This window comes from Pseudochaenichthys georgianus, chromosome 7 (genome assembly GCF_902827115.2).
Source record: "Pseudochaenichthys georgianus chromosome 7, fPseGeo1.2, whole genome shotgun sequence".
NCBI lineage: Eukaryota > Metazoa > Chordata > Actinopteri > Perciformes > Channichthyidae > Pseudochaenichthys > Pseudochaenichthys georgianus.
Genome location: NC_047509.1, coordinates 43412482 through 43440371, shown reverse-complemented (window position 1 = coordinate 43440371; position 27890 = coordinate 43412482). Strand labels below are relative to the sequence as shown.

At 42.9% G+C, this 27890-nt stretch overlaps 1 protein-coding gene and 1 non-coding gene across 4 annotated transcripts in view; one reads left to right on the top strand and one right to left on the bottom strand.

The window, feature by feature from the left end:
• Positions 1 to 2789: 2789 nt before the first annotated feature.
• LOC117448970 (synaptic vesicle glycoprotein 2B-like) overlaps positions 2790 to 27890 on the top strand; it is a 66995-nt gene continuing 41894 nt past the window's right edge. For 2 of the 3 annotated variants that reach the window (XM_034086264.1, XM_034086263.1), the window contains exons 1-3: positions 2847 to 2933; positions 15612 to 16229; positions 17948 to 18174. In XM_034086264.1, coding sequence (XP_033942155.1) covers positions 15994 to 16229; positions 17948 to 18174 — 463 coding nt within the window. In that variant the 5' untranslated portion in view covers positions 2847 to 2933; positions 15612 to 15993. Of the gene's footprint in view, positions 2934 to 15611; positions 16230 to 17947; positions 18175 to 27890 lie in introns of all 3 variants that reach the window. The other variant, XM_034086265.1, reaches the window with a different exon arrangement.
• Positions 18823 to 18895, bottom strand: trnaf-gaa (transfer RNA phenylalanine (anticodon GAA)). Its single transcript has one exon. It is a non-coding gene; the product is annotated as a tRNA-Phe (tRNA).

The following is a 27890-nucleotide window of genomic DNA, read 5'->3' as shown; positions in this document are numbered from 1 at the left end:
GTATAACTATAATGATCATATGAAGGTGTGCCGCGGAAATAATCTTTTGAATAATTTGTGACAAAACCGTTCTAAACACTCAGAGAGTCCTTTAGCTCACCTGAGCCCCTCAGTCTGACAGGGGAGGACCCTCCTCCAGCTTGTTGTGGAAACAGCTCCTTATGTCCGTTAATGCAGCTAGCTAACCAGATGCTAACATGACGGTCCCCGCTAGCACCGGTCCCTCTCTCTCCCTCTCTCCCTCACACCAGAGCCCTTATCTCTCTAGGGCTCTGTCTCACACTAAATGCACTATTGCCACACACACACAGACCCGAGCTTGAATGACACAAGCACACGTGTATTTCCATGCAACTCTCTGATTGGTCTGGTGACTTGCCTCTGTTTCATTCACTGAACACGGGAAATTGCAGTCCTGCCGTCCTATCTTGTGTCATGATGAGGTTCATGTAAAGCACGGTTAATATATTACATTATTGAGGTGTCTCAAATATACGTCAATCAAGTGGCACCTGCTAACGGGCTGGTGGATGATAGGTTTACATCTAAAAACGTATTTTTCAAACATTATTATTTTTATTTGTATTTGTTTTGGTTTTTTTAACGGTCCGCGATCTACCCACACCACACTCGCGATTCAATGTAAATATTTCTATCCAGTAGTTTAAGCTCTCTTGTCTTGCAGTACCCTAGTTTGCTCTGATAAGAAAAGGCTCTGGCTCCCTTTGTACTTTTAGAGACTCTAGGAACAACCAACAACCCTGCATTCTTGGAACGCAATGCCCTAGTAGGACAGTAGGGTATAATGAGTTCTTTAAGGTAAGATGGTGCCTGCCCATTAAGGGCTTTGTAGGCGAGAAGAAGAACTTTAAATTCTATCCTGTGTTCTATAGGGAGCCAGTGTAAGGCAGCCAGAACAGGAGTAATGTGGTCCCTTTTCCTAACTCTGGTTAGTACACGAGCTGCAGCATTTTGAATCAGCTGAAGCGACTTGACTGACTTCTTGGTACTCCCTGATAATAAAGAGTTACAATAATCCAGCCTTGAAGTAACAAATGCATGGACTAGTTTCTCTGCATCGTTTTGAGGCAAGATATGCCTGATTTTTGCAATGTTACGTAGATGGAAGTAGGCGGTCCTTGAAATTGATTTTATGTGGGCGAGGCCCAACTGAGGCCTGTGGTCCATTTTGAATTGGCCCGCAGCAAATTCAAAAAGCATAATGGAATATGGCCCACACCTGAAACATGTCTCTTATATTGTACTTCTTAAATATACATGTAAACATATATTACACATTATAGTATGTACAGTATGTGTTAATAATCACATTTTCAAATAAATTCAGTCAATTCAAGTTCAAAACGACTTAGTTTGGCCCAATAACTAGGCAGAGGGCAAATTAAACACCAGGAACATCAGGCAGCATCTGTGTGTGTGTGTGTGTGTGTGTGTGTGTGTGTGTGTGTGTGTGTGTGTGTGTGTGTGTGTGTGTGTGTGTGTGTGTGTGTGTGTGTGTGTGTGCATGAACAGGTTACCCCTCCCAGCCTACACTACTAATGAGCACAAGATAGGTGCTCCATATGGTGTGCCTTTGGTGCTGTACACACACACGCACACACACGCACGCACACACACGCACGCACACGCACCCCCCCCCCCCCCACACACACACACACACACACACACACTGGACCTCAACTAGAATAAACTATTACATAAGAGCTTAAAGTTTGATATTGAATATAACGATCAGTGAGTGCAAATGTTCCATTATTTAGACGTCGTTCAATCAATACTTCAGTTTTACAATTCAATGCATTTACTATTGCAAACTGACTTCAAGTTAAATACAGACTATACTGTAAGTGTATCAGTTCCTGAGTGATAGATTGTCTTTAAATTATATAGAACACCATCTCTCACTTTCTTCCATCGCTGACGTTTAATTCATTTGGTAGTGTTTTTGACCCTGTTTGCAGAAATGCAGGTAAAGATTGTGCACAAGCAGTAGAAACACCTGGACAATCCAGGAAGCAAAGAAGACACACAAAAAAGAGCACCTATTTAATGCTGAGTCAAAGGGACAAGCAACTGTAGTAAAAGTAGAAGTGATAACAAGAAAAAGGTCTTAGTGAGAAAAACCTGCCAGTAAAATCTTCTCAGGATGCATTACAGCTGGTCAGGATGCATTACAGCTGGTCAGGATGCATTACAGCTGGTCAGGATGCATTACAGCTGGTCAGGATGCATTACAGCTGGTCAGGATGTATTACAGCTGGTCAGGATGTATTACACCTGGTCAGGATGTATTACACCTGGTCAGGATGTATTACAGCTGGTCAGGATGTATTACAGCTGGTCAGGATGTATATTAGAGGAGAAGCTAAAGTAAGAATGTGGTGAAAGATAAAGGATGTAAATGTAACACACTGATTCGACACAGGGTCAGAGTGTGTGTGTAGCTGCAGGACTTTTCCATCACAGCATCTCCGCTCTCACACATCTGTCACTCCCCTGGTCCAGCTCCTCATCCCTCCTCCCTGCTGCCTTTAATCTATCCATCCCCCCCCACCAGCCTCCCATATGTCTCTCTAATTCCACCGCCACCCCCACCTGACCCCTTCTCCCCCGAACAGCGGGCCAAATGGCATGTCCTCGTACGTACTGCAGTACAGGAGTGGACTGTACCATTGTGGCTGTGGTGGGGGGTGGCAGCAGGGAGGAGTACTACAAAGAGAGACAGAGGGGGGAGAGAGGGAGGCTGGCACTCTCCTCTAATCCCTCAGTCCGGTCTGTTGTGTTGATGCTCTTTGCAGATACAGCAAAACAACTTTTGTGTTCAATTTTAAGGCTACGGACGATTTTCAGCAGATTTGTTGTCAGGTCTGGAAACCATCAATTGGATGTAAACTTCAGTTTGATCTGTGCTGGTAAGAAAGTGATTTTCTATTCAGTTTGATTTGTTTTTGTCGTATAAGGAAATTGAGTTTCCATGGAAGAATTATCCAGGGATTTTATTTAATTTTAGATCTTCAAACATCACCAGATGTTTAAAGTTAATATGGAGTTTTTATTTTGTTCTGTGGCTTAAATAAATGGTATTCTCAGATAAATACAGTATTGCCATGTTGGATGTATTTGTAAATCAAATGAAATGATCTGATCAGAGAAGATACTCTGCTGATCTGTGTGCTCTGACAGAAGAGCAGCTGTGTGTACACAGATTCCGTGTGTAGCTCAGAGGAAACACTGAGGACCATTTAGAGTCCTTAACAAGGTGCAGAGTAAATGGGAACATGAATCTATTCGAACAAAAAGGAAGCACAAAAACTCCTACTTAGCAGGGATTGCTTGCCAATAGCATTATGTCGTCGATGCACGCAAACACACACACACACAGCTCATATTACAATCTTGCATGTACAATATCTAAACTCCATTTAGCATGAGCATGTTGGGTAAAAAACGTTGTATTGTTCCTCTGTTGTTTACTAATTCGGTTTGAACATAAAACAAGCTGGGCTTTATTCCGTGTTCATCTGTCCGGGTCATCTGTCCCCTCAGCTTCCTCTGGGAAAGTTTTGGATCAAACGCTCCACATCATGAACTTCAAAAATAGTTGATATATAGAATATTTAAATATAAATTAGAGGACCAGAAATCGGCCACCCCCTATAGACTAATTCACCTCTCATTTCAGTGTGGACCTTTTTGTACATGTTTGTCTTTGGGACCCCTGACGTCCTCTCACTAACACATTGCCAGTTTTGCCTCCGGTGGAAATGTTTTGACCTTCTATCTTGTATTAATGTTCCTCTCGAGAATTTGGTGATATTTCTTCAGTGCCATCATCAGGACAACATTCTGTCTGTCCAATTCTTTAAACATCAGCATCTTTTTTTTTTAATCATTCCAAACCCATATCGGAATTTGCTACAGAATTGCGTTTCACTAGGCTTTGTAGTTAAATAAAATATCAATAGTAGAACCAGTTCCCTTAAAGTGATGAAGAGATACCTATGTTTCTCTGCTGGAACCATCAGAAGGAAGCTGCGTTGTGTTCCGCTGACTCGTAGATCCTGGCTGCTCTGCCTTGTCATAAGACTGTCCCAGTGAAAACAACAGACAGGGAAGGAGGTGCAGCGACCTGCAAAGAGTCAGTCTGAAGGATTGTGCTTCACTTGAGCTACGGGGGCCCATAACTGCAGACTCACTGTCCTGTTCGACCTGGAGCGGATCGCTCACTTCTGCTGCAATTTCAAACAGCAGACTGCACCGTGCACAGAGTGTGTGTATGAGGTCTTATCCTGCTGTAGATAGGAACGTAATGCATTATTAATGATGTCTACATGACGGGGCGGACTCTTAGCTCTCTCTCCATCTTCATCTCCTCACATCCATCCTGGGTCTGAGCAGGGTTTCTGTGCCATCACAGTGTATCACATGTCTTTCTTTCTTCTTTGTTGCACTGTAGTAGTTGTTACATTTACTTTTATTAGGTTATTATGTATGACACCTCTATTAGGTTTTACCTTAAATTGTCCTTGGGCAGACACACACACCGTTAATATTGGGTATTTTATTGGGTTCGGGATTCCTATGGATGACTGCCTAGGAGAGAGTGCAGAGAAGCGTGCAAGACTGCGACTCCGCCTCCTGGTCTCAACTCCAGTTTGTCATGGATTAAGTCCACAAAGCCCTGAAATGTTTGCCGAAATTAGATCTGCACCTTCCAAAGTAGGATGAATGCCGTCTCTCTTAATCAGACCAGGTTTTCCCCAAAAGGCTGTCCAATTATTTACGAAGCCCACATTGTTTGCTGGGCACCACCAAGACAACCAGCGCTGAAATGATGACATGCGGCTATACATGTCATCATTGATCAGATTGGGGAGGGGACCAGAGAAGATTACGGTGTCCGACATTGTTTTAGCATAACTACACACCGACTCCACATTAAGTTTGGTGCATTAAGTTTGGTGCATTCTGATTGGCGTAAACGAACATCATTACCACCGACGTGAATAACAATCCTACCGTATTTACGTTTATCTTTAGCTAGCAGTTTAAGATGCGCCTCAACGTCGCCCGCTCTGGCCCCCGGAATGCATGTGACTGTGGAGGCTTCGGCCTCTAAATTCACGTGTCTCATAATAGAGCTACCAATAACCAGAGTTGGCTTCTCAGCGGGTGTCTCGCTGAGTGGGGAATATCTGTTAGATACGTGAACGGGTTGGTGGGGACCTGCGGGTTTCGCGTTATGCCCCTTCTGAACAGTCACCCAGTCTCCCTGCTACTCGGGAGTTGCCGGGGGACGGCTAAGAGGAGCTACCTTTGGCCGGTCCGCACATGCTAACATGGGCTTTACTGTAGCTGAGTTACTTTCTAAGATGCGGAGCCGGGCTTCTATGGCTATGATTCCCGCCTCCAACCTAACAACTATACTACATTTAACACATGTATCCTTACCAGTAAAGGAGGCCGGGAAGTAACCAAACATGAGACAGGAAGAGCAGGAAATAGCACCAGAGGGTGGGGAAAGAGCCATGGCTAGCTATCAAGCTAAAGTAGCTACCGTTAGCAAACCCGAAAAGAGTGTAGGCAACTGTGGAGTTACAGTCGCTAAGAGAAGGAGAGTTGTGAGTGCTTAAGCTGTAGTAACGTGTGATTACAACGTCAGGCAGTTGCCGTGATCGAGAGTTTTTTATTTGCCAAGCAACACATAGTGTGACATGCATGAGCTCTTAAATAATACAGTAGAGTGCAGCTCCAGGATGTTGCTCCTCTGTGCGGCAGGCTCAGGAGATACTGTGCTTTAAAGGTTAGCTGGGACCTCCTATTGCATGTCAGAATAATGTCATATAAAGAAAACAGTAGTAGTAAAAAAAAAAGCTGCACACAGTGAACGTAAGCTGAGCGGACTGCTGGGTAAAATGCTTTCTTTCTGCAATCGTGAAATTAAATCCCCCATGGCAAATTGTGAGTTTTTTCATGTTTAGCCCTGTGAACAGCATGGCTCTTGGTTTGTCGCTCCATCACCTTGATCCAGCCTGATATAACTCTATTGGATACATTACCCTCATATTGTGTGTGGACATTCATGAGAGGATGAACCTTACTGATTCAGATGATCCCCTTCCTTTTTTATTTATGGTTGGCAACTGTGGTTCAAAGTGAAATATTTAAATAACTATCTGATGCATTGGCATGACATTTGGAACAGATGATCACATTCACTATGTAGAGGAACAGCTAAATAAAGTGAGATAAAGTTTCAGCACGATAAACGTCTGTTCACTCCTGTTCTTTCTATCATTAAGACTACAGTTTATTAAACTATGTTTTGATACACAGTTTGGTTAGCCTGGTTGAACTTTATCTTTGATATATCATAGCAGGATATACAATTCACTTTAAAGATCCCATGTCATGGCCAGTTCTACTGATCATAATTCCGTTGTTGAGGTATACTAAAATAGATTTACATTGTGCAATTTTCCAAACTCACATTGGTTTCTCAAAGGCTCAATAAGCCCCGAGCCTGTTTTTCAGGTCTCAGGCTCGAAAATGACATTCCCAGAACAAATGACCATATCTTCCCTTCTAAAAGGGTTACATTAATAATCTTTCTTCTGAAAGCAAGGTTACACCTGTGAGTTGGATGTAGAAGTGTCAGAATCAATATAGATGTTTTTATTTTAAAGTAAATTCAGATTGAACACAGTAAAAAGATGTAAATTATTGTGTCCGTCCAAAAAAGATTACTTATAGTGAAAACCACCCTTGGATGATGGGATGGTAGACTAAAAGCTTTAGGAATCCAAACTACAACATATAATAAGTACCCTGTATCAAGATTGATGCAAAACAAGTGAAATGTGACCTTTTCAGAGATATTTAGCACACAAAACCCACTTCTGGGGTCATTTGGGTGGATTTGACCTATCTCTGGCCCCCCTTGCTCAATTTTGCTGATTGACATATTTTTCTAACCGTCAGCGCCAATGGCATCGAGGGGAACTCCCACATACTCCTTATTTGGTAATGTGTGTGTGAGACTGACACATAGCCAAAACCGGAAGCTGCGATAACTCTGGTGGCTACCATTAGCAGATAACTTTTACTCTCCGATTTTTACATAAAAATTGAATTATGGATTATAAATTAAAAAAAAAATATTCCACAGAAACATTATCAATCTATGGATTAACCGATTCAGCCTCGTTTTTTTCTCGTTTTAATGCCATTGAACAAGTCTTTTGATCAGATTGACAGCTACGGTGAGACGATCTCCTACGTAAGCTACGTAAAGGTACGTGTTGTGATGTCTGTGTTTGCTTCCCCTGTCGCGAGTCCGGATCACTCAGTGATGATACTATATACCTAAATAATCTGTGGAACCTCAGCTTTAATCGGATATCTTGTATGTGCTACGATAAGTAATAAGGGTATCTTGTATCTTGAGTTCTGTGCCAAAGTGCGTTAGCATTTTTCGCTCAGGGGTCATTTAGATGCTTCTTATGAGACTTGTGTTTTGTTTTGGTAAAAATGGTTTGTATCGTCAGTTAGCTGAGATTATTCCCGTTAATCTGGTATAATACATCAATAGGTTCTTAAATATTAAGATCCCCCAGTGTCGTGACAAATAAGGGGCTTAACAGGTTGAGGTTACATGAAGTTGACGTTATTGAAAATAACAGTTTGACAGGGTCTATCGCCTCAAGTAGAAGTATATTGGCATTCATAATTAAGTATGTTTAAGCTATAAATGGTTGCTTCATTACTGTTGTGTATTGATCTATTATGCGTGGCATTTAATACTAGCGTTTGCGAACAAGTAAGCTAATTAATGCTAATAGATTACCTAGGATGAGTAGGATCATAAGGTAACTTTGCTAACGTTAGCCATAGGAGTAATCGGTGTTGGTAAACAAGTGTTCGCCCGCAGACCACTGGTGGGCAAAATCAACGTTCTAATCACAGTAGTAGTGGTAGCAAAATAGCGGTGGGCAAAATATCCTCAAACTAACTACCTTCATAATTAAGCAAAAGTAATAATTTATGATTCGAGATTATTGCATGACCAACGGCAAGATGCCATGTTATTGGAGATGAACTCTGAACTGTCAACTAGTGATGTGTCGGTCGCAAACGAGCCGGCTCTTTTAAGTGAACGACGGGAGCCGGCTCGCGCCCGCGAACGAGCCGTTTTTTGTTTTTGTTTTGTTAAGTAATACAAGACAGAATGATGATGATGATCTCCACGCTACAGCTGCTCTGTACATGCATGCATGTAATATCCAAGGATTAGAGACGGTTGGATGCTGCTGTTTTGAGCATTGCAATACATTTATTTTCACTATGTTATTTATTTATGATTATCCTTAGGCTCAGCAAAGATTTGATGTCAGCTGTTGCTGTCTTTTAGCATCTCTCTTCTCCCTTTTCTTATCCACACCTATTGGCAGGTAACAGTAAACAGGTATGATTTAAAGAGCCTGTGACACCATCCCAACAACTGTTGTGCAATGAAATATTGGGCTACTAGTAATCTCGAACCGTCAGTTTAAAAAAGAAAAAGCGATACCGTTTCGTTAAATATCAATACTTTCGAACATCGCGGGGAAATTCCTTCACTCATTTTGAAGTTTTGGGGGAAGCCGGAAGTGACGTCAATGCGGGAACGCTTCGAGAGCCAAACACGGACAAAGTGTGTTGTGTCATGCGTAGAAATGGTAAATTACTGAGTTTAGGCACGTTAATAACGTTTTAATGAAGTTGACTACAGTATATTCATATTTGTGAGTGCTTTCATGTCAATTCGGCGACATAAACATAATGATCGTGGTGAAGATGATGATTACATGAGGATTAAAAATCGGGAGTGAGAGCTGCTGAATTTCCTCCCGTCGGATGTGATATAAAAACAAATCGATTATTTTTGTGGTTATAAACTCAAGTGGATGAAACTACATTTATCAGTGCTTTCATGTCAATTCGGCGAACATATGATACATTAAATGATGAGTGAGGATGATGATTACAAATCGCTTGTTTGAGCCGGTCTGCATTTACTGATGAGAAAACAAACCGATGCTTTTTGTAGTTGTAGTACACCAACAACATGGATTAAACGTGTGGTTTTTTACCACAATGTTGGGGAAATTAATGGATAAAATGCACGGATTATTATTATTATTCCCACTCCGATCGGGACACTAGGTCCACCGTTTCCCCGCAGCGAGGCTCCCCCCGTTGACAGTTTACGTGGGCTGGGTGCAGTGGCGGACTGGCCATCGGGACGAATCCCGATGGGCCGGTACCGAAGTGGGCCGGTCGGATAAGTCACTAGCACATCCCCCATAGGCGGCGCGTGAGGCTCAGGTTTGAGAAGGCTAAATAACTTATTTTACCTGACGCTGCCCGCCTCCGGCGTCTATAGAAAAGAGATCAACTCAGTGTGCGGAGTTTAAATCTCTCAAGTCATATTACAGGATAAAGGAAATACAGTTTAAACTGCCGTATGCAGAGAAGACGCCGACGTGTCGCACTTATCATTCATATTACATCATCAATCAGATCATCGATCATATAATATCATAATATATCATATATTTCCTTATCTGAGTCAGCTTCTCCAGCCTCATCTGGCCGTGCAACACTCACAGTGTCACAGACTGGATGCAGAAGTATTATTTAACACATTATGTTGACGAAACACTCGAGACAAATGTAATTAAAGTCAGATCCACTCGTGTTTTAGACGTGAACGCGCTCTCAGCTGGAGAGAGAAACCCTGGCTTGATTTACCGAGTTGATAACCAGCGTCGTAGGACCGCTTAGCGAGATCTCGTTTGTTAGTTTGTTGTTAGTTTGTTTGTTACTCAAACATATCCAGGGTCTGTTGAACTGGCTTCGTAGTACAGGGCACAGGTGGCTAGCAGCGCTAATGTCAAAGACACAGACATTATACATTATATTTGTATTTTACATCCCCCGCTCCCCCCGTTGACAATTTACTAGCGGTACCGAAGTGGGCCGGTCGAGAGTCCCGGGATGATTTTTAGTCCCATTCCACCACTGGCTACATGACCATATGATCGCCCATATTGACGCACCTCATTCCTAAACTTCTAACAGATACAACATAAACCGATCCTTCAGCCTCATATGAGCTCTCAGACACGTTCAACATTAACCTGTCATCGCTGTCTGAGCTTGCTGCTGTGTGCGCCGTCGTGCGTTTACATCTGACTGTATATATATAAAGGTTTACATGCAGAAGCTGGGATCCTGGACGGTGCAGCTGGAGCGCTGTGCCCGCAATGACGTCACCCATCATTTGGCGGGACTTGAAGAATCCGCGAGAAGATCCAGAAAATTGTCAACATTGAAGGCAGATTAACGGTTATCAAAGTACAAATATCCAAAATCAGTTCAGTAACGGTTTTCAAAGGGACAATATGTACTCAAATTGATGGGTTTGGATGATGGGGGAAAACCGTGTCACAGGCTCTTTAAGACATTCACTTTGACACAAAGCAGGATACAATGACAGGATGTATGAATATCAGCACTGAGACACATGTGAAAGCAGACTTTTTAAATCACAACTGAACAGCGTTGAGGAATATTATTCAATAACTAGAGAATGCAATTCCTGAAGAAATTGCTAGTGGGAATGCTTTATGCTGAAAAGCTGACGCTAAACTGCTATGCTGAAATGTACTGTGTAAGAAGCAAGTGAAGAATTGAGATTGAAATGATTCATGAACACTGGGGGCTTGAATGTGTGATGAGAGAAGAAATGAAAGTAAAAAGGCTTGGAAAAGCAGCAGAATATTTGAACTGCAAACTAACTAACTTGATGGTGAATGATCTGTCGCCATGCCAACGGCATTTGATGACATCCCTTAATACGCTTAGATGCGTTGATGGCTGCATCGTTACCAAACCTGTGAAGTTTTGGGCTGTTTGGAGCATTTTCACTGAAGTTATGAGAAAACCGTGTTTCATGGCGAGCATTGTGTTGCCTTGGCAACGGCATTTGAAGAAACTCCAAAATTGACAGAGCTGTTGAGGGCTGGACCGGTGATATTCAAGCGAAGTTACCAAACCTGTCAATGTGACATCATCGTGTTCCATGACACAGGTGTTTATATTTGAGCTAACGACGACAGCTGTGTGTCACCAATAATGTATAAAATAGGTGGAACATGTTGAAGTCAGTATGAAGTCTCCATCAGACAGAAAAGACTAGGCTCAGACAGTCTGTTAAAGTCCAGTGACCACGTCGTTAGCTCAAACACGACACCTGTGTGTGATGACATCATCGTGTTCCATGACACAGGTGTTTCTATTTGAGCTAACGAGGTGTGCAGAAATCAGAGGTTTCCATTGTTCTGAATGAGAGATACACCTCTTACATGTGAACGTTTTGTGGAAGAACTGTAAGAGATATCTGTGAAATTTCAAAACTTGAAGCATTTCAAGGAAGTTGAGTATCTGAAGTGTAATTTTTGTGTACTTTCGGGTCAATAATGTGGCCTTTTTGGCAGTTTAACTAAAGGTGTGCGGCTGCTACCGTGAGGAAATATCTGCCTGAAATTACGATGGGCTTTAATGGAGGAATGTTGAACGTTTTTGTCACTTCATGCCCTCAAGAGGCATTTTGTTGAATTATTTGTCATTTTTCAAGCTACGAGATGTTTTCCTATGTTTGTCATGTCTCAGGAATGTAGGGTTTGGGAATTATGGCAGTTTAAAAAAAAAATATGAAGGTACATTTCAAGATTTCTTACCCTCTAGCTGTGACATCACACACTCTAGTTAATGTTAAAATCTGAAGAAAGCCTCTTTACCAAGGTCTGAACAATGTTTAATATCTCTACAAGTAAGAATCTGATTTAAAAGTTGTTTAATAAGAATAATGTCAGAAAGATGTGTAACATTTTAAAGTTGGAATGAGGTTTCTGAGTGAAAGTATGAAGGATCAGTTAGCAGTTGCATTTACATGAAGATTTGTCAAGTCTGAAGAGTTTCTCCATTGACTTCAATGTTAAAAATGTGATGAATTATGGGATATATCTCGGGAATTATGAAAGTTATGAATGAGAAAAGTAAGAGCAATCGATTCCCGACCAAGCAGAAAGTTTTGATGTTCGAACGGAGTTTCTGCGATGTGGGAGGAGAAGCGCGGCAAAATAAACTGGTGGAATAATAAACGTGTTGTGCGTAGTATAACATATAGTGGGAATGCTGTATCAGCTGTATCACCATAAACAAACCATGGGTTAGGGGAGCTTTAACAAACCATTCATTGTTCTTAGTCCAGCAGGGAAGCAGTGTAAATGAAATGTAGGGTACATGGAGGATACTGAACTTTTAGCAACTTCGCCTATAATGGAAAAGCTAAAGGGACTGTGGAGGTGGAGAAACTGTTAGTGTTTATGCACCTGGCTGCAAAAGATAAACATGCAGTTTGACCGAGAGCCATTTCAGTGCAGAATCCATTTTTATTTATTTAGAAGACGGCACAATTTCCACACTGAGGATTCTTCACTGGGGTGAGGGCGGGGTCTGTTGTTCCCTCAGCCACCAGAACACAGCTCCAGCTGCAGTACCCCGGGAAGCCCTCTTCGGAGTAAAACCCCTCCAAGATTCCTCATCGTCCACTTCCCCGGTAGCCTGTGCCAACGTCCTTATAAAGATGGTCGCATTGAAAGCACCCGGTTTCATTAAACAAATAATCAAATATGCTAACAGTTTATTTTGCCTATAGCTAACGAATAATTGTTTTTAGTGCCTTTAATACGGTTAGAAGCTATCCTAAGGTGATTGTTTATATTGCCTTTAGACTATTAAAGTTAACGTTAGCTAATCACACTTAATTTCAAGACACCGGCATTGTTATTAATGTTAAACAAATAAAACTTTAAAAGCACTTCACATTACTCACACTCTGTGCGTTGTCGTTCATATGCATGTCTCCTACTCGCTAGGTGGCAGTGTCACGAAAAACTAGGGTCCCAGGAGTGCGGTCCCGGGAGTGCGGTCCCGGGAGTGCGGTCCCGGGACTGCGGGTCCCAGGACTGCGGGTCCCAGGACTGCGGGTCCCAGGAGTGCGGTCCCGGGACTGCAGTCCTGAAACTGCAGTCTCCGATGCTGCAGCTTCATGCTATTCTCCTGCTTCCCTCGTAAAAGGACATTTGCGTTGTTACTGCAGTCCAACAGTTTCTCCAGCCCAGACTAGCCTGCTGGATAATAACCACCATCAGATCATGGATTTATTGTAAAGCTTCTCGGAGCCTTGGTGGGTGCATTCAACACTGCTTGTTTTTGAATAATTGTATAGGAAAAACTAAAAACAAATCTCTCCCAAATGTTGTTGTCTTCAGGTAGCAAGATGATGAAGAAGATGAAGAGTATACACAACATGTGAACTGAATCACAATAATCTGTGACTTCATGATCTGTTATATAACAGTGCATATCTTAAATATATCAGCTGAGAAAGTAACCTGCAGTAGAATGAGAGCAGGGTAGAACAGATAGGATTGACTAAACAGCAGTTGAATAGCAAGGGGACATTCAGGGACCTGTGTAGAACACAGTGGAGCAATACATACATTGTCCACTAATGGTTTACTGTGTTGCTCATATTGGAAATATCAGCAGATAATTGTAAGATCCTTCTATGGTATTACACATATATGGAAATTGTCCATATCATTTGAGCAATCAAGCCGTTCAATTGTTCTAATACTACACGGTAAACTTGGTCATAAGGACATCTGGCAAACTGATCAGTCTGACATTGAACATTTTTGCAAACCTGAGTTTAAAATGAGGACATAACTAATTGTGTGAAAATATCAGCTGAGCTTCTCTGCACATAAACGTAGGTGAAATGGGCTACTTCATACTTCACATGGTCCCAGGAACATGTTGAGCAGAAGGCATGTAACTGAGCCTTCTTCTAAGATATGGGCTTTTGTTGAGTATTTCTGAATGGTTTATCGTTAATGTTGCAGGGTTTTAGAAGATGTTAGATCTTACTAGTTTGCTTGTTGGGATCCTGAAGAGGAGTCTTTTGCTGAGTCTTAGACTCTTGGTAAAAATGTGTATCAAACTGAAATATCGACTCATTCGTGGTTCAGCTGTGTGTTTTGTTTTGTACAATATTATCTTTGGGGAATGTGTTGCCTTTATTTGGCAGATGACAGTCCCCCAAGGATAGAGGGACTGGTTTGACATGCAACGAAGGTCCCAATGCTTTACTGCATCCATAACAGAGAAACTGATATAGTTTTTAACTAGGGAGTCTTTGTGGGTCATCATTGCACAATATGGTACTGGACACACTACTGTATCAGGACAGAGGAAGTTCGGATAACCTTTCCCGGTGTTTTCTTCAATCAGATGGATTGCAGTTGTATCTCATGTGTTACAGAAATGTAAACAAAACTATGTGTTGTTTTACAGAGTTATATGCTGTGAGTAATTTATGGTGACTAACAGCCCTGAACACGTATGTGTTCATTAGTGAATATTATACGTTTTTTAAAAACAGAATGGAGACACAGAGGCAGGCCGGCTGTTTCCCTGATTCCATTCTGTATGTGAGGCTAAGCTAATCAGCTGGGTCAGAGACTTGAAGCATGAGACTGATGAGACTCACTCTCAGCAAGGAAGTAAATAAATGTCACCACTTTATGTCACCGAAACTATGTGGACATAAATGTCAGTTGTTCTTTTAAAGGTCTCCTATCATGCAAAATGCACTTTTTGATGTATTTTATACATGAATATGTGGCCCCGGTGTGTAAGGAGACTCACAAAGTGTCAGAAAATAAAACCCTGTCTCTTTTCCTCCTTACCGACATCTTTAAAAACGGAGCTGATCCAGATTTGTTGCCGTCATGACGACATTACTGAAATGTGGGCTGGCTTTACGCCCACGGCCCTATCACAAACGTCGCTGTATCAGAAACAATGCATGACGTGGTTTGGAAGTAATGTGGTCTGTGTTTACATTAGCAAGCATCTCTATACTGGAGAGAATATGTGTAAAGAAGCCGGATATAAATGGTACTCACCTTGTGGTAAACCCGTGAGAGAGAAAGCGTTTGAGCTCCGTACTGTTTCAGAAATAATGCTTGATGAGGTTTGGAACATAATATGGCGTTTAATCACGGCAGCGTTTAGCTGAGTTTCTCCTGGTAGACAGCCTTCTCTTCACAGAGCTCACTGCTTGCATGTGGATGCTCCAACGGGGCGTGGCCAGCAGCAGCAGCTCCAAAGGGGCGTAACCAGCAGCAGCTCCAAAGGGGCGTGGCCAGCAGCAGCTCAGTTTCATTTAAAGGGCCAGACCCAGAATCAGCACTTTAGTAACAGGGCTGAAATAGAGGGATATGAGGCATGCTACAATGGGTGATCTGTTTGGTATTTTGAGCAAAACACTTCAGAGACATGTTTTGTAAAGATATGGCCCTATAATATATTGTTAAAATATAGCATAATAGGTTAGCATTAAGTCGGCAGTACTGTAAGTGTCTTTACAGCATTTTGCCATGAAGATGAATCAACCTGAGTTTCTTTGTTTTCAGGAGTGAAAACTAAAGACAATATCCGACAGGACTCTGGAATAACTCACAGCAGCATCACAACTAACACCAGGGACAGAGACATCACACATTATTACAGAGATACATTCAAGGAGAGCACCTTCATGTTTAGAAGATCTACTTTAATCTAGCAATCTTTGCTGTAAAAAGCACACGGTCACTGTAACTAATGACTTTTACTGTAGTTATTCTGCATTATATTCATATAGCTAATAACCTCATCATGCTGAACTAAAGGGTCAAACTGCAAGTTTATCTCACCAGTTATTAACTACCAGCAGACTATACATAACTAGCAAGCCAACCAGTGACCTTGTACTTGCAGTAAAGTTACCCATTAGCATAGTGAGTCTAGTAAACCAAGATGGCTGACCCATACCAAAACAACGTATACCACCAAGGAGGAGGTGACAGCTATGGGAGTTACGGAGAAGGTGGAGGCCATGATGGATATGGTTACCAGGCAGACGACCCTACCCAGGAAGAGGATGCAGCGAGCGATGCGACAGAAGGACATGATGAAGAGGATCAGATGTACGAAGGAGAATATCAAGGGATACCCCACCCTGACGAGGTGAAGGCTGCACAGAGAGCAGCACGGTGAGGCCCAGCACGCTGGTTTTATGTGTTCTTGAGAAAATGTGCAGCATTAGCAGAAGTCTTAATGATTCCAAGCATTCTACTTAAACTAGCCTAGCATACCTAATAAGTCAAGATAACTGACCATTGCTAAAATAACATGGAGGCGGGGACAGCCACTGCATTGGTCCTAATCCCTAAGTAGTGAGGTTACTACTTTTGACATATTTATGGTAACACCCTAACCATATACTGTAAGCATTGTTACGCCCAGGTCTAGGGGAACATAGGCGCAGCATCAAGTTGCACTCTCCCAACTTTTCCCACTCCCAAGAACATGGACGCCGAGACAGAGAATGTCGTTTGGTAAATGTAATTACCAAAATTATTACAAAGAGGAGTAACAAAACCACAAAACAAACAAACCTTTTAACACAAACATTTTACCTAACGAATAAGAAAAATAAACGTACAGGCTTCTTACCTACTCGAACGTAAAAACAGGAGAAAACGAATTATCCAAAAGAAAAGGGTTTTGCACTCAAAATAAAGCTTGTCTACAAAGACAGGTAAAGTAGCTTTTCTTTCTACAGTCTCACAACAGAAGAGAAGGACCGGTCTACGGTATAAATAGCTACACAGCACAACAGGACAGATATCTTAACGCAATTTGTGTTGAGGGTAGGAGAAGTCAAGTCAGAGAGAGTGGCCGAGGAACTGCACGGCTGCAGCTTAATATGCTCCCGTCTCCTCAGGTCGACCAATCAGCCTGTCGAGGGCAGCCAATCAGCTACCGGGCACCAGGAGGAGGAAGAAATATCTGCACACAATATACATAACGACCCAGGGTCGTAACAGCATATCATAGTTTATCAGAGGTATTACATGAGGACTTTCTAAGATGCCAAAACACACATTCAGGAAGTGAGAGGATTGGCACCTTATATAGATATTAATTTGAGTATAGAAGCATATGGGTCTATATAGGTCTCCTGTCTATGAAATGAATATATTATTTTGAATGGTTTCTGTCTGAAGACATTGTGATTCTTAAAATTATCAATAAAACGAGTTGATAGAACAGCAACAATATATAGAATAACTGGGTTTCACTATCACTTCCTCTGTCATTTTAACCATGACTTGGCATTGCACAAAGATTTTTGCACAATCGATACAAATGTAACAACACAAATTCTATAGTTTTTTATAATTGTGATCAAACACAAACAGTTAAAAGTATAACGTGGTATGGTTTAATCTTGGTTGTATGAGATTCTTATCCATAGTGTACAGTAGGTGGCGGTCAGCATGACACCGTGAGACTGGGCTGGAAGTAGCAGACAGGAGTTACGAAATGGAAGTGAAGCATTGTATTGCTGTGGAAGGGGGCAACAGCTAAATGTATCTTACCTATCACCTAAAAGAACGGCCTGCCTAAAAAATCTGTAAAATCTGTTTGAGTCGACGCTATCTTTAAAAAAAGTCTTCTGAAAGACATTTAAAGCAGGCAACTGTTATATCTACTCCACCAAAGCACTGATGCTCTGTTAATCAGTATTATTTTGTGAATAGAGGTAGCAGTAGACCAGCATCTCCTGTGTTCTGCTTGGTAAAATCAAATAAAAACCCACTTCAGTATGAACGATCCCTTTAAGGGTTTGAAATCCCTAGATCTGTCAAAAAACCCATCTTCATTCATCTTTAAGACTTCTTCTTGTTCTCTTTCTGTGTCCCAGGGCTAAAACTAGAGCAGCTGGCAGTGCGGTGTCTGAACTAGAAGAGTTATCTGAACAATACGAAGACATCATGGAGGACTGTGGCCACGGGAAGTTCCAGTGGACGCTGTTTGTAGTGCTGGGCCTGGCTCTGATGGCGGATGGAGTTGAGTGTTTTGTGGTAGCGTTCGTTCTACCCTCTGCAGAAAAGGATCTGTGTCTTTCCAATGCAGAGAAAGGGATGCTGGGTAGGGGCTTTCATGATTTACTTCTGCTTACAGTGTGGCTTCTGTGTGGGAATTGTTTTAGTCTGTTCTGCAAGCGACCGAGTTGACCGCTATAGTTATGTATTGATGTGTTGATTCCCACTGGTTATAAAGAGTTTCTCTGTTCAAGAATTCATCAGCCAAGGGATACGAGCAAGAACTAAAACTAATCATGATCAGGTGGAGCCAGGGTTAGTATGACATTTACCAGAGGGGGATTATATTCAAGTGGTTTAATATGTATTACCCTTGGTTTATGACTCATAAATCAAAATTGGTGACATTCTCAGCTTTTTTCCCAAATGCATGGCTAAGTACCATACTTTCTCATATATTGGCTTTACTTAACCTTAACTACAGCAATGTTTAATCAAATATGCCTATAGTTGTAGGCTTTGTTTATGTTATATCTAATCAAAGAAAATCATGGAAAGTACATTTTCTGCTCTTTTTCATAAATTATCTGAACAATACAAGCTCTTATTGCTGCTCCCGTTCATGCAAAGTAAACACTTTCACAATATTTACCAGGGACCTTCAGATATTTGGTCTAACGCTCACCCAACTCACAACCTAGGGTACATCAGGTATAACCATTGAGCAACTTGTCCCCTAAAGAAATCTACCTTCTGCCGAAACCCGGGATTGAACCAGGGACCTTTAGATCTTCAGTGTATCTCTCTCCCAACTGAGCTATTTCGGCACAAAAACCCAAAATACGACGCTCGTGAATTGTCAAGGGGGGGGGTGTTGTCTGCCGTCAGCAAACCAGGCCGTTGACGTCCGGCCGTCCTGTGATTCTCCAGAACACACAGCTGGCCAGCGGCCCACCAGGATCAGTCCCGACTCTCACGATGGCCGATCCGTACCTCCCCTGACTGCACGTCACTGACACACAACCCTGCAAATTCTCTGCACGGAAGAGCCGCGGAGGACCGGAGTCCGACGATGCTGCTCCTCCAAGGAAGAGACACACGTTCAATAAGCCGAAAAAACTATATCCGGTCCCAGTGATCTGCTATTTTAAAGTAAAGTCAACACATATCGACCCTCAATATAGTCTATATTAAGAACGAGAAAAGTTTTAACATATATATCGTTTTTTGTAAACGTATGACAAATGTGCGAGGGTGATGAAGTCAGAGCATCGTCCTATGTGCCCAATTAAACCCCTGACTATAGGTAGAAACGACATTTATACATATGTGGCAGCAGCCGCAGATGATACGGTGCAGGTGAAAGTATTTTGTTGAAGTTCATTTGATAATGAACTTCACACTAGTCCGACAACGGCACCTTGAGGGGACCAGTGAGGGGACAGGGTCAACGAGTGAGGAGAGGGATCCCAAACAAAACTGAAGTAACCCCAGTCACAAGTGTCCAACACTCTCACACTGGAAGAAATTAAAACTCAAAAATGGGGAAACCACCACCGTAAGTTTCAGTAACTAAAAAGGGGGACAAAGAGGGAAACAATTAATGGGGTCCAAGAAACAAACACAATATCAAAATAAACCAAAATAAGCCGCAGCTATACAATAGGCACTCCAAGCGGCAAGAAGAAAGAAATGCAATAATCACTTAACAAAATAAACCAAAACAGATTTAAATTAACAAAATATGATAACCAAAATAAACAAAAGTTAACTCAAGTGGATAAATTAACGATGAAACTATAAAAAGGGAGTTAACCCCACAGTTCATTAATTTAAATTAATCTGGCCCAAGCAAAACAACAAGGATGCATGTAGCTATAGCAGCATTTGGGCACACGCAAGCTGGCGAAGCACAGCATGTGAGGCAGGTCCAGCAAAACACTTTTTGAGGTAGAGCAAAACAGCAGGGTCTCTACGAGCGCTAGTACTCGGAGAATTGGCCCTAGGTTTTAAAAATACACAATAATAGACAGAATTAATATTAAAAAGTCATAGTAGAATGAATTAATCAAGCTCTGTACGGTGTTCATACGGATCAGGCTGCTCTTCGAAAGACGCCAAGAGGGGAGAGAGTCATTATCTCACAGAAGCAATGAAGGTCGTCAACAGGAAGAACCTCAGTTTCCCACACAGACTTTACTTGGGCGGGCCGCCCAGGTATATTAACGGCCGCCAAAGTATAATTCGCGAGCCATTTAGGTTTAATTTTTTTAATCCGTCGACGAGGAAAACGGCATCTGCGATCCCTCGTTCTACCCCTCGCTATCGCGTGAAGGGCCTGCTTGATGCGCTCCGCACAGTAACCACGTGCACCTCCCCCCACCCGTTCATGAAGTCAAGTACCCCTCAAAAGGTCCGGTTTATTTCATTTTAAGGATGCACACCAAGCAACATCTCCAGGTGCTCCTTTGAGAACCAGGGCAAACAAGTTATTTGCACCCCTGACTATATGACAGTTATAAAAGTTGTTTATTAATAAACAAGAATACCATTTGAAACGGGAGTGATTTGTAAAATATCCAAAAAGAAAACCTGCTTACAGGTCTGTTTCATATGGGTGTTGAGAGATGTATCCATCCATCCATCTTCTCCCGCTTATCCGTGGTCGGGTCGCGGGGGTAGCAGTTCCAGCAGTTCCAGCAGAGAGCCCCAAACTTTCTTTTCCCTGGCCACATCAACCAGCTCTGACTGGGAGATCCCAAGGTGCTCCCAGGCCAGCGAAGAGATATAATCCCTCCACCTGGTCCTAGGTCTACCCCTTGGTCTCTTCCCAGCTGGACGTCCCTGGAACACCTCCCTAGGGAGGTGCCCAGGTGGCATCCTAACTAGGTGCCCGAACCACCTCAACTGGCTCCTTTCGACGCGAAGGAGGAGTGGTTCAACTCCGAGTCCCTCCCGGATGACTGAACTTCTCACCTTATCCCTAAGGGAGACACCAGCCACCCTGCGGAGAAAACCCATCTCGGCCGCTTGTATCCGCGATCTCATTCTTTCGGTCATGACCCATCCTTCATGACCATAGGTGAGGGTAAGGACTCATTCCCTACTTGGAGTGGACAGTCCATCGGTTTCCTGCTGAGAACCATGGCCTCAGATTTGGAGGTGCTGATCCTCATCCCAGCCGCTTCACACTCGGTTGCGAACCGATCCAGTGAGTGCTGAAGATCGCAGACCGATGAAGCCATTAGAACCACATCATCTGCAAAAAGCAGTGGTGCAATCCTTAGTCCACCAAACTGCAGACCCCCTCCCCCACGACTACGCCTCGAAATCCGATCCATGTATATTACAAACAGGATTGGTGACAAAGCGCAGCCCTGGTGAAGGCCAACCCTCACCAGACATGGGTCCGACTTACTGCCGAAGACCCGGACACAGCTCTCGCTTTGGGAGTACAGAGATCGGATGGCCCTGAGTAGAGACCCCCTCACCCCATACTCCCGCAGCACCTCCCACAGTAACTCCCTGGGAACTCGGTCATACGCCTTCTCCAAGTCTACAAAACACATGTAGACCAGATAAGCGTACTCCCAGGCCCCCTCCAGGATCCTTGCGAGAGTATAAAGCTGATCCGTCGTTCCACGACCTGGACGGAATCCGCATTGTTCCTCCTCAATCTGAGGTTCGACAATCAGCCTGACTCTCCTTTCGAGTACCTTAAAGTACTAAACTTTCCCGGCTTAGTAGTGTGATGCCTCTGTAATTGGCACACACCCTCTGATCCCCCTTTTTGAAAAGGGGAACCACCACCCCGGTCTGCCAGTACTGTTTCCGACTTCCACGCAACGTTGATGAGACGTGTCAACCATGACAGTCCCTCAACACCCAGAGCCTTCAGCATTTCTGGGCGGATATCATCCACCCCCGGGGCTTTGCCACTGTGGAGTTGTTTGACGACCTCAGAGACCTCCCCCCGGGAGATTGGTGTTGATCCCCCGTCATACTCCAGCTCTGCCTCTAACATAGAGGGCGGAGTTGTCGGGTTCAGGAGTTCCTCAAAGTGGTCCTTCCAACGCCCTAACACTGCACCAGTTGAGGTCAACAACGTCCCATCCTTACTGTACACTAGGGCTGTGCATCTTCACTGGTCTCACGATTCGATTCGATTACGATTATCCTGTCAACGATTCGATTCGGTTCGATATCCCGGTGCATCACGGTGCATCACGATTCATACCAATGCGTTGCATCCTCAATTTTCTATATTACTGCACATGGCTTATTTTTCATCAATGCATACATGCAGTAAATACATATGAACTCTCTTTTTATTAATTAGAAAGTGCTTCAGAAATCAATAACATAAATGTCTTGACATTAATTTATAAACCAAAATAAATGAATTGTATAGGTCTAGCCTCCGTGTGTGAAGTTGTTCCATCCTCAAAAACAAAAAGCTAATGCTTCTGCAGTCTAGCTGCAGCTTCTAGCAACAGTCTTCTGTTAAGAAAGGACACTGAATGTCCTGAATGAGGCATCACATACATGACTTGAGTCTGAACACAGCAGACAACAGGAGTATTTACAACAGCATATACAAACAAAAATAGTGCATGTGGGTGCACACTTACATTCTCTGTCTTACTGTTACATAAATCCCATGAATGTTTGAGATTAAATTAGCTGCATTATATCTCAGTGATTAAGTGAATAATAAAGTTTCTATCGGGTCACTATCAGCCTGTCACTCATTATTTTTCAGGGAGGGGGCGGGGCTTGGAGGAACGGAGGGGAGACGGTGATCGCGGAAGCTTTTTTCCTCCTGCCTTCACAAACTTTACACACGTATATATCGTCTGAAAATTGGTAGAGGACATTCATACTTTGCAATCCAAGACTTAATTAAATCCACCAAAAATCTGACATGATTGTAACGCGATTATTTTTGAAAAACATAAATCCCTGTCACACACTCCGTGTTGCTGCGGCTCAGAGACACAGGGACCCTGTGTCTCTGACACGGAGTGATTGAGAGCGGGTCCTTCTGCTGTCGGTTCTGGACTGGTGTTCTTGTGTTGGTGGATAAAGCAGACTTGTTGCCGTGTTGCTGTGCCGCTGTCACGTCTGTTCCCTGATCTCTGCGTCACCGACCGATTTGATATTAAAGTGACAGAAAAAATGTTATAGTAAAGCCGCGGCCGGAAAATCAGGAAGCAACGTTACTACTCTATAACCGATTATCTTCCGTCACTGCATCGAGACCGAATCGTCCACGTCCGCATCGCAATGCATCGTAGAAACGATTATTTTCAACACCCCTACTGTACACAGCTTGGATGGCCCCTGCTTCTCCCTCCTGAGGTGTCGGACAGTTTTCCAGAACAACTTTGGTGCCGCCCGAAAGTCCTTCTCCATGTCTTCTCCGAACTTCTCCCACACCCGCTGCTTTGCCTCGGCCACGGCTGAGGCTGCTGCCCTTCGGGCCTGTCGGTACCTTGCAACTGCCTCGGGAGTCCCCCGGGATAACAAATCCCTGAAGGCCTCCTTCTTCAGTCGGACGGCTTCCCTGACCACCGGTGTCCACCAGGAGGTTCGAGGGTTACCGCCCCTTGAGGCACCTAAGACCTTGAGGCCACAGCTCCCCGCCGCGGCTTCGGCAATAGAGGCTTTGTACACCGACCACTCTGGTTCAATGTCCCCAAGCTCCGCCGGAGGTGTGAGTTGAAGGCCTCCTGAACCTGGGCCTCCTCCAGACGTTCCCAGTTCACCCGAACTACACGTTTGGGCTTACCAGGTCTATCCAGAGGCTTCCCCCGCCACTCGACCCAACTCACCACCAGATGGTGATCAGTTGACAACTCCGCCCCTCTCTTTACCCGAGTATCCAAAACATACGGCCTCAGGTCCAATGATACGATAACGAAATCGATCATGGACCTTCTGCCTAGGGTGCTCTGGTACCACGTACACTTATGAGCATCCTTATGTTCGAACATGGTGTTTGTTATGGCCAATCCATGACTAGCACAGAAGTCCAGTAACAAACCACCACTCCAGTTCAGATCAGGGGGGCCGTTCCTCCCAATCACGCCCCTCCAAGTGTCTCCATCATTGCCCACATGTGCCTTGAAGTCTCCCAGCAAGATTAAAGAGTCCCCTTCAGGAGCCCCAAACAGGACTCTTTCCAGGGTCTCCAAGAAGGCTGTATACTCCGAACTGCTGTTTGGTGCATAAGCACACACAACAGTCAGAGTTTTCCCACCCATAACCCGCAGGCGTAGGGAGGCGAGATGTATCCATAGATCTCCTAATGTTGCCCTCAAAGTGCACCAGATTGATGCTTTTAACTTCAACATTTAAACAAACAAAAAAAAAAGAATGTCACTTAAATCATGTCCACATGGATAGGAAACTAAATACATTTGCACACATCTTGTGTCCATATCTTTCTGTTTTGGTGGTCCTGCCACAACCGTGCACGTGAATGCATACGCGAGTCATGGTAAGATATCTGGATTAAGAGGTTCCTTTTTCTTTGCACAGCATGAAAGAAAGGCGAAATCTGCTGTGTTTTAGTATTTTTAAGCAGAGGTCAATAATTTGTACGGCCCTCGGAGGATGTTGAAAAAATTGAAATGGCCCTTGAGAGGAAAAAGGTTCGCCACCCCTGATATAGAGAATGCCAACAGCTCTTATCATGGCTGCCACTGAGGTACTTCTGGGTCATTTAAATCTGTTAGGAACCTTCCTAGAATGAACTGACACTTCGACTGCAACCAAGAAACCAAGGGCTCAAACATTACAGTGCCACTTGAATACTGATCTGAGCAAGTTTTTTTATTTGTATTTAACTTTTATTTAACCAGATAAAAGCATTGAGATAGAATCTCATTTGCAATGCTGACCTGGCCAAGAAGGCAGCACCGTTACACATAACACAAACATATAAAATACAGAGAACATAACTAAGAAAACAAAAGACAAAAAAGCAGTCACTACATTTTGCACATTAGAACAGTAAGAAAGGTGCACTACTTATTAATGCAAGAGCAGCTGGTGGTAAGGACTTCAGACAACTTCAATCTAAAACATGCTATTGAGACAAGTGCCCTCAGTTTGAGGCGTGATTGAAGGTCATTCCAAGACCAAGGACCATAATAAAAAAGACTCCTTTTCCCAGCCTCAGTCCTCAGCCTCAGCAGGTACCTGGAACCGTATCCAGGCACTGGATCTGAGGTTGTAAGAGTCACAAACTGGAGCAAATCTGGCACATATGTACAGTGGAAGCTTTCCTAAAATGGCTTTATACATTAAAAATCAATGCTGCATCCTACGCATAGTAAGTGAGGACCATCCAGTTAGGCTATACAGTGTGCAATGATGAGTCCTATAGGGTGCATCTGATATATAACGCAGTGCAGCATGGTAGAGTGGGTCAAGTTTGGCCAAAACAGTGGGACAGGCAAATCTATAAATGGTATCACCGTAGTCCAGCTGGGACAGGAATAAGCCAGAGACCAACCTTTTACGGGATGAAGTTGAAAAACAACATTTAAGTCTGTAAAGGAAGCCAAGAGTGAATTTCAATTTCTTAGTTAGAACTTTAATATGGTGTTTGAAGTTGAGATTACTGTCCAACCAAAAGCCCAGATATGTGTAGGTATCGACAAACTCAACAGAGACGCCATCAAGGGTGTCAATGGAGAGGCAAGAGGACGCTGACTTGGGAGCAAAAAGCATTGCTTTGGTTTTCTTACTGTTCAAAAGCAGTTTGGAATCAAGAAGTGCATGCTGCAGCGTGATAAAATCAGATTTTAAATTGGAAACGGCCATATCCAGAGAAGGAGCATATGAGTATACAATTGTGTCATCAGCATACATATGATAGGTAGAACATTGCATCTGATTACAAATATTGTTTACATATAATAAAAAGAGTAAAGGCCCCAAAATAGAGCCCTGTGGAACTCCATTCTTCAAGGTGACAGGGTCAGAGACAGTACTACCCAACCTGACGCATTGAGTACGGTCGGTTAGATAACTCTGAAACCAGCAAATGGCATTATGACCGAAACGAGACACCAACATAACATTAGACATAATGTGGTGATCTACAGTGTCAAATGCTTTGGCTAGGTCAATAAACAATGCAACACATACAGATTTGTTATCCAAAGCAGCCTTAATATCGTCTAAGACTTTCAGACCGGCAGTCACAGTACTGTGCTTTGATCTGAATACAGATTGCATAGGGTTAAGGATGTTGTGTGAATTTAAAAAAGGTTTTAGCTGAGTGGAAACTAGGGACTCAAGAATCTTTGATAACGCAGAAAGATTTGAGATAGGACGATAGTTATTTAACTCTGTGGGATCACCAGCTTTCAAGAGGGGCGATACCAGAGCTTGCTTCCACACAGCTGGCAGTGTGTGAGTGGACCAGGAGAGATTACAAATATCAGTTACTGGTTGTGCTATAATCTGAGCTGCAATTTTGAAAAAGAACGGGTCGAGGCCGTCAGGCCCGGCAGACTTTTTATGATCAATTGATTGCAAACCCTGTAAGACTTCAGAGACCGAGAAATAAGCTAAATCAAAAACAGGGGAGTTCATCTCTTGATTAGGGCTGTGAGTACGACCATTTAGAGAGTCATGACTTTGCTCATCAAAAATGTGACCAGCCTTTTTGAGGTGAGCATTGAAAGCATTAGCCATACCATCTGAATCTGAAATAAAAGAATCACTGACCTTCAGTTTTTTTGGGAAACTAGAAACCTTCTTGTTCTGAAGTGATTTAATTGTTTTCCAGAACTTAGAATGGTCATTAAAACAATCAGTGGTTAAGCTCAGATAGTAATCAGCTTTAGCTTTTTTAATAAGGGCTGAACATTTATTTCTGAGGACACGAAAAAGAAGCCAGTCATCACTAGTGTTAGACTTTCTAGCTAAGGACCATTGCTTATTTCGATCATGAATTAGATCCGATAGTTCTCTAGTAAACCATGGAGTGTTCCTATTCTTAACTCTGAATTTTCTAAGGGGGGCATGTCAATTAATAATCGATAAAAAGTGATCAATGACAAATTGGACGGCAACATCGACAGATGGAATTAACGCTATGAAGTGCCATTTAACCTCTGCCAGATCGTGTAGGAAAGCCTGCTCAGAGAAGTGTTTGAAGCAGCGCCTGAGCACAATAAGGCTTTTGGCTTTGGGCAACTTAGTGCTCCTAACGCATGCAATAGTGCAATGGTCGCTGATATCATTAGGAAAAACACCAACAGACACATACTTATGAGCTGCATTTGTTAGAATGACATCTATAAGGGTATCGTTATTGGGTTTGGCAGGGTTTATTCTAGTGGGACTATCAATAAGCTGAGTTAAGTTCAAAGAATCACAAACCTGCTTAAACTGTGAAGATTTATCACTCAACCAGTCCCAATTTAAATCACCCAATAATATGATTTCAGAAGAAAACGTAGACAACAATTCAGTAAGGCTAGTAGATGCATCCATGATGGCCGATGGAGGCCAATAACAGTGAGGGGAGCATTTGCTATAGTTATTTGGACTGCTAGAAACTCAAATTGCCTTGGAATTTAAATTGAGTGAAGGACTGAGCACTGTAGTTTCTCAGCAGTGTATATTGCAACACCACCAGCTCTGCCCTTACGATCTGCTCTGAATACATTATATCCATCAATGTGAATAACAGTGTCAGTGACAGACGGTTTTAACCAGGTTTCAGAAACTACAACAATATCAGGCTTAGCAACTAAAAACCAGGTCTTGAAAACATCTAATTTGGACACTAGGCTTCTA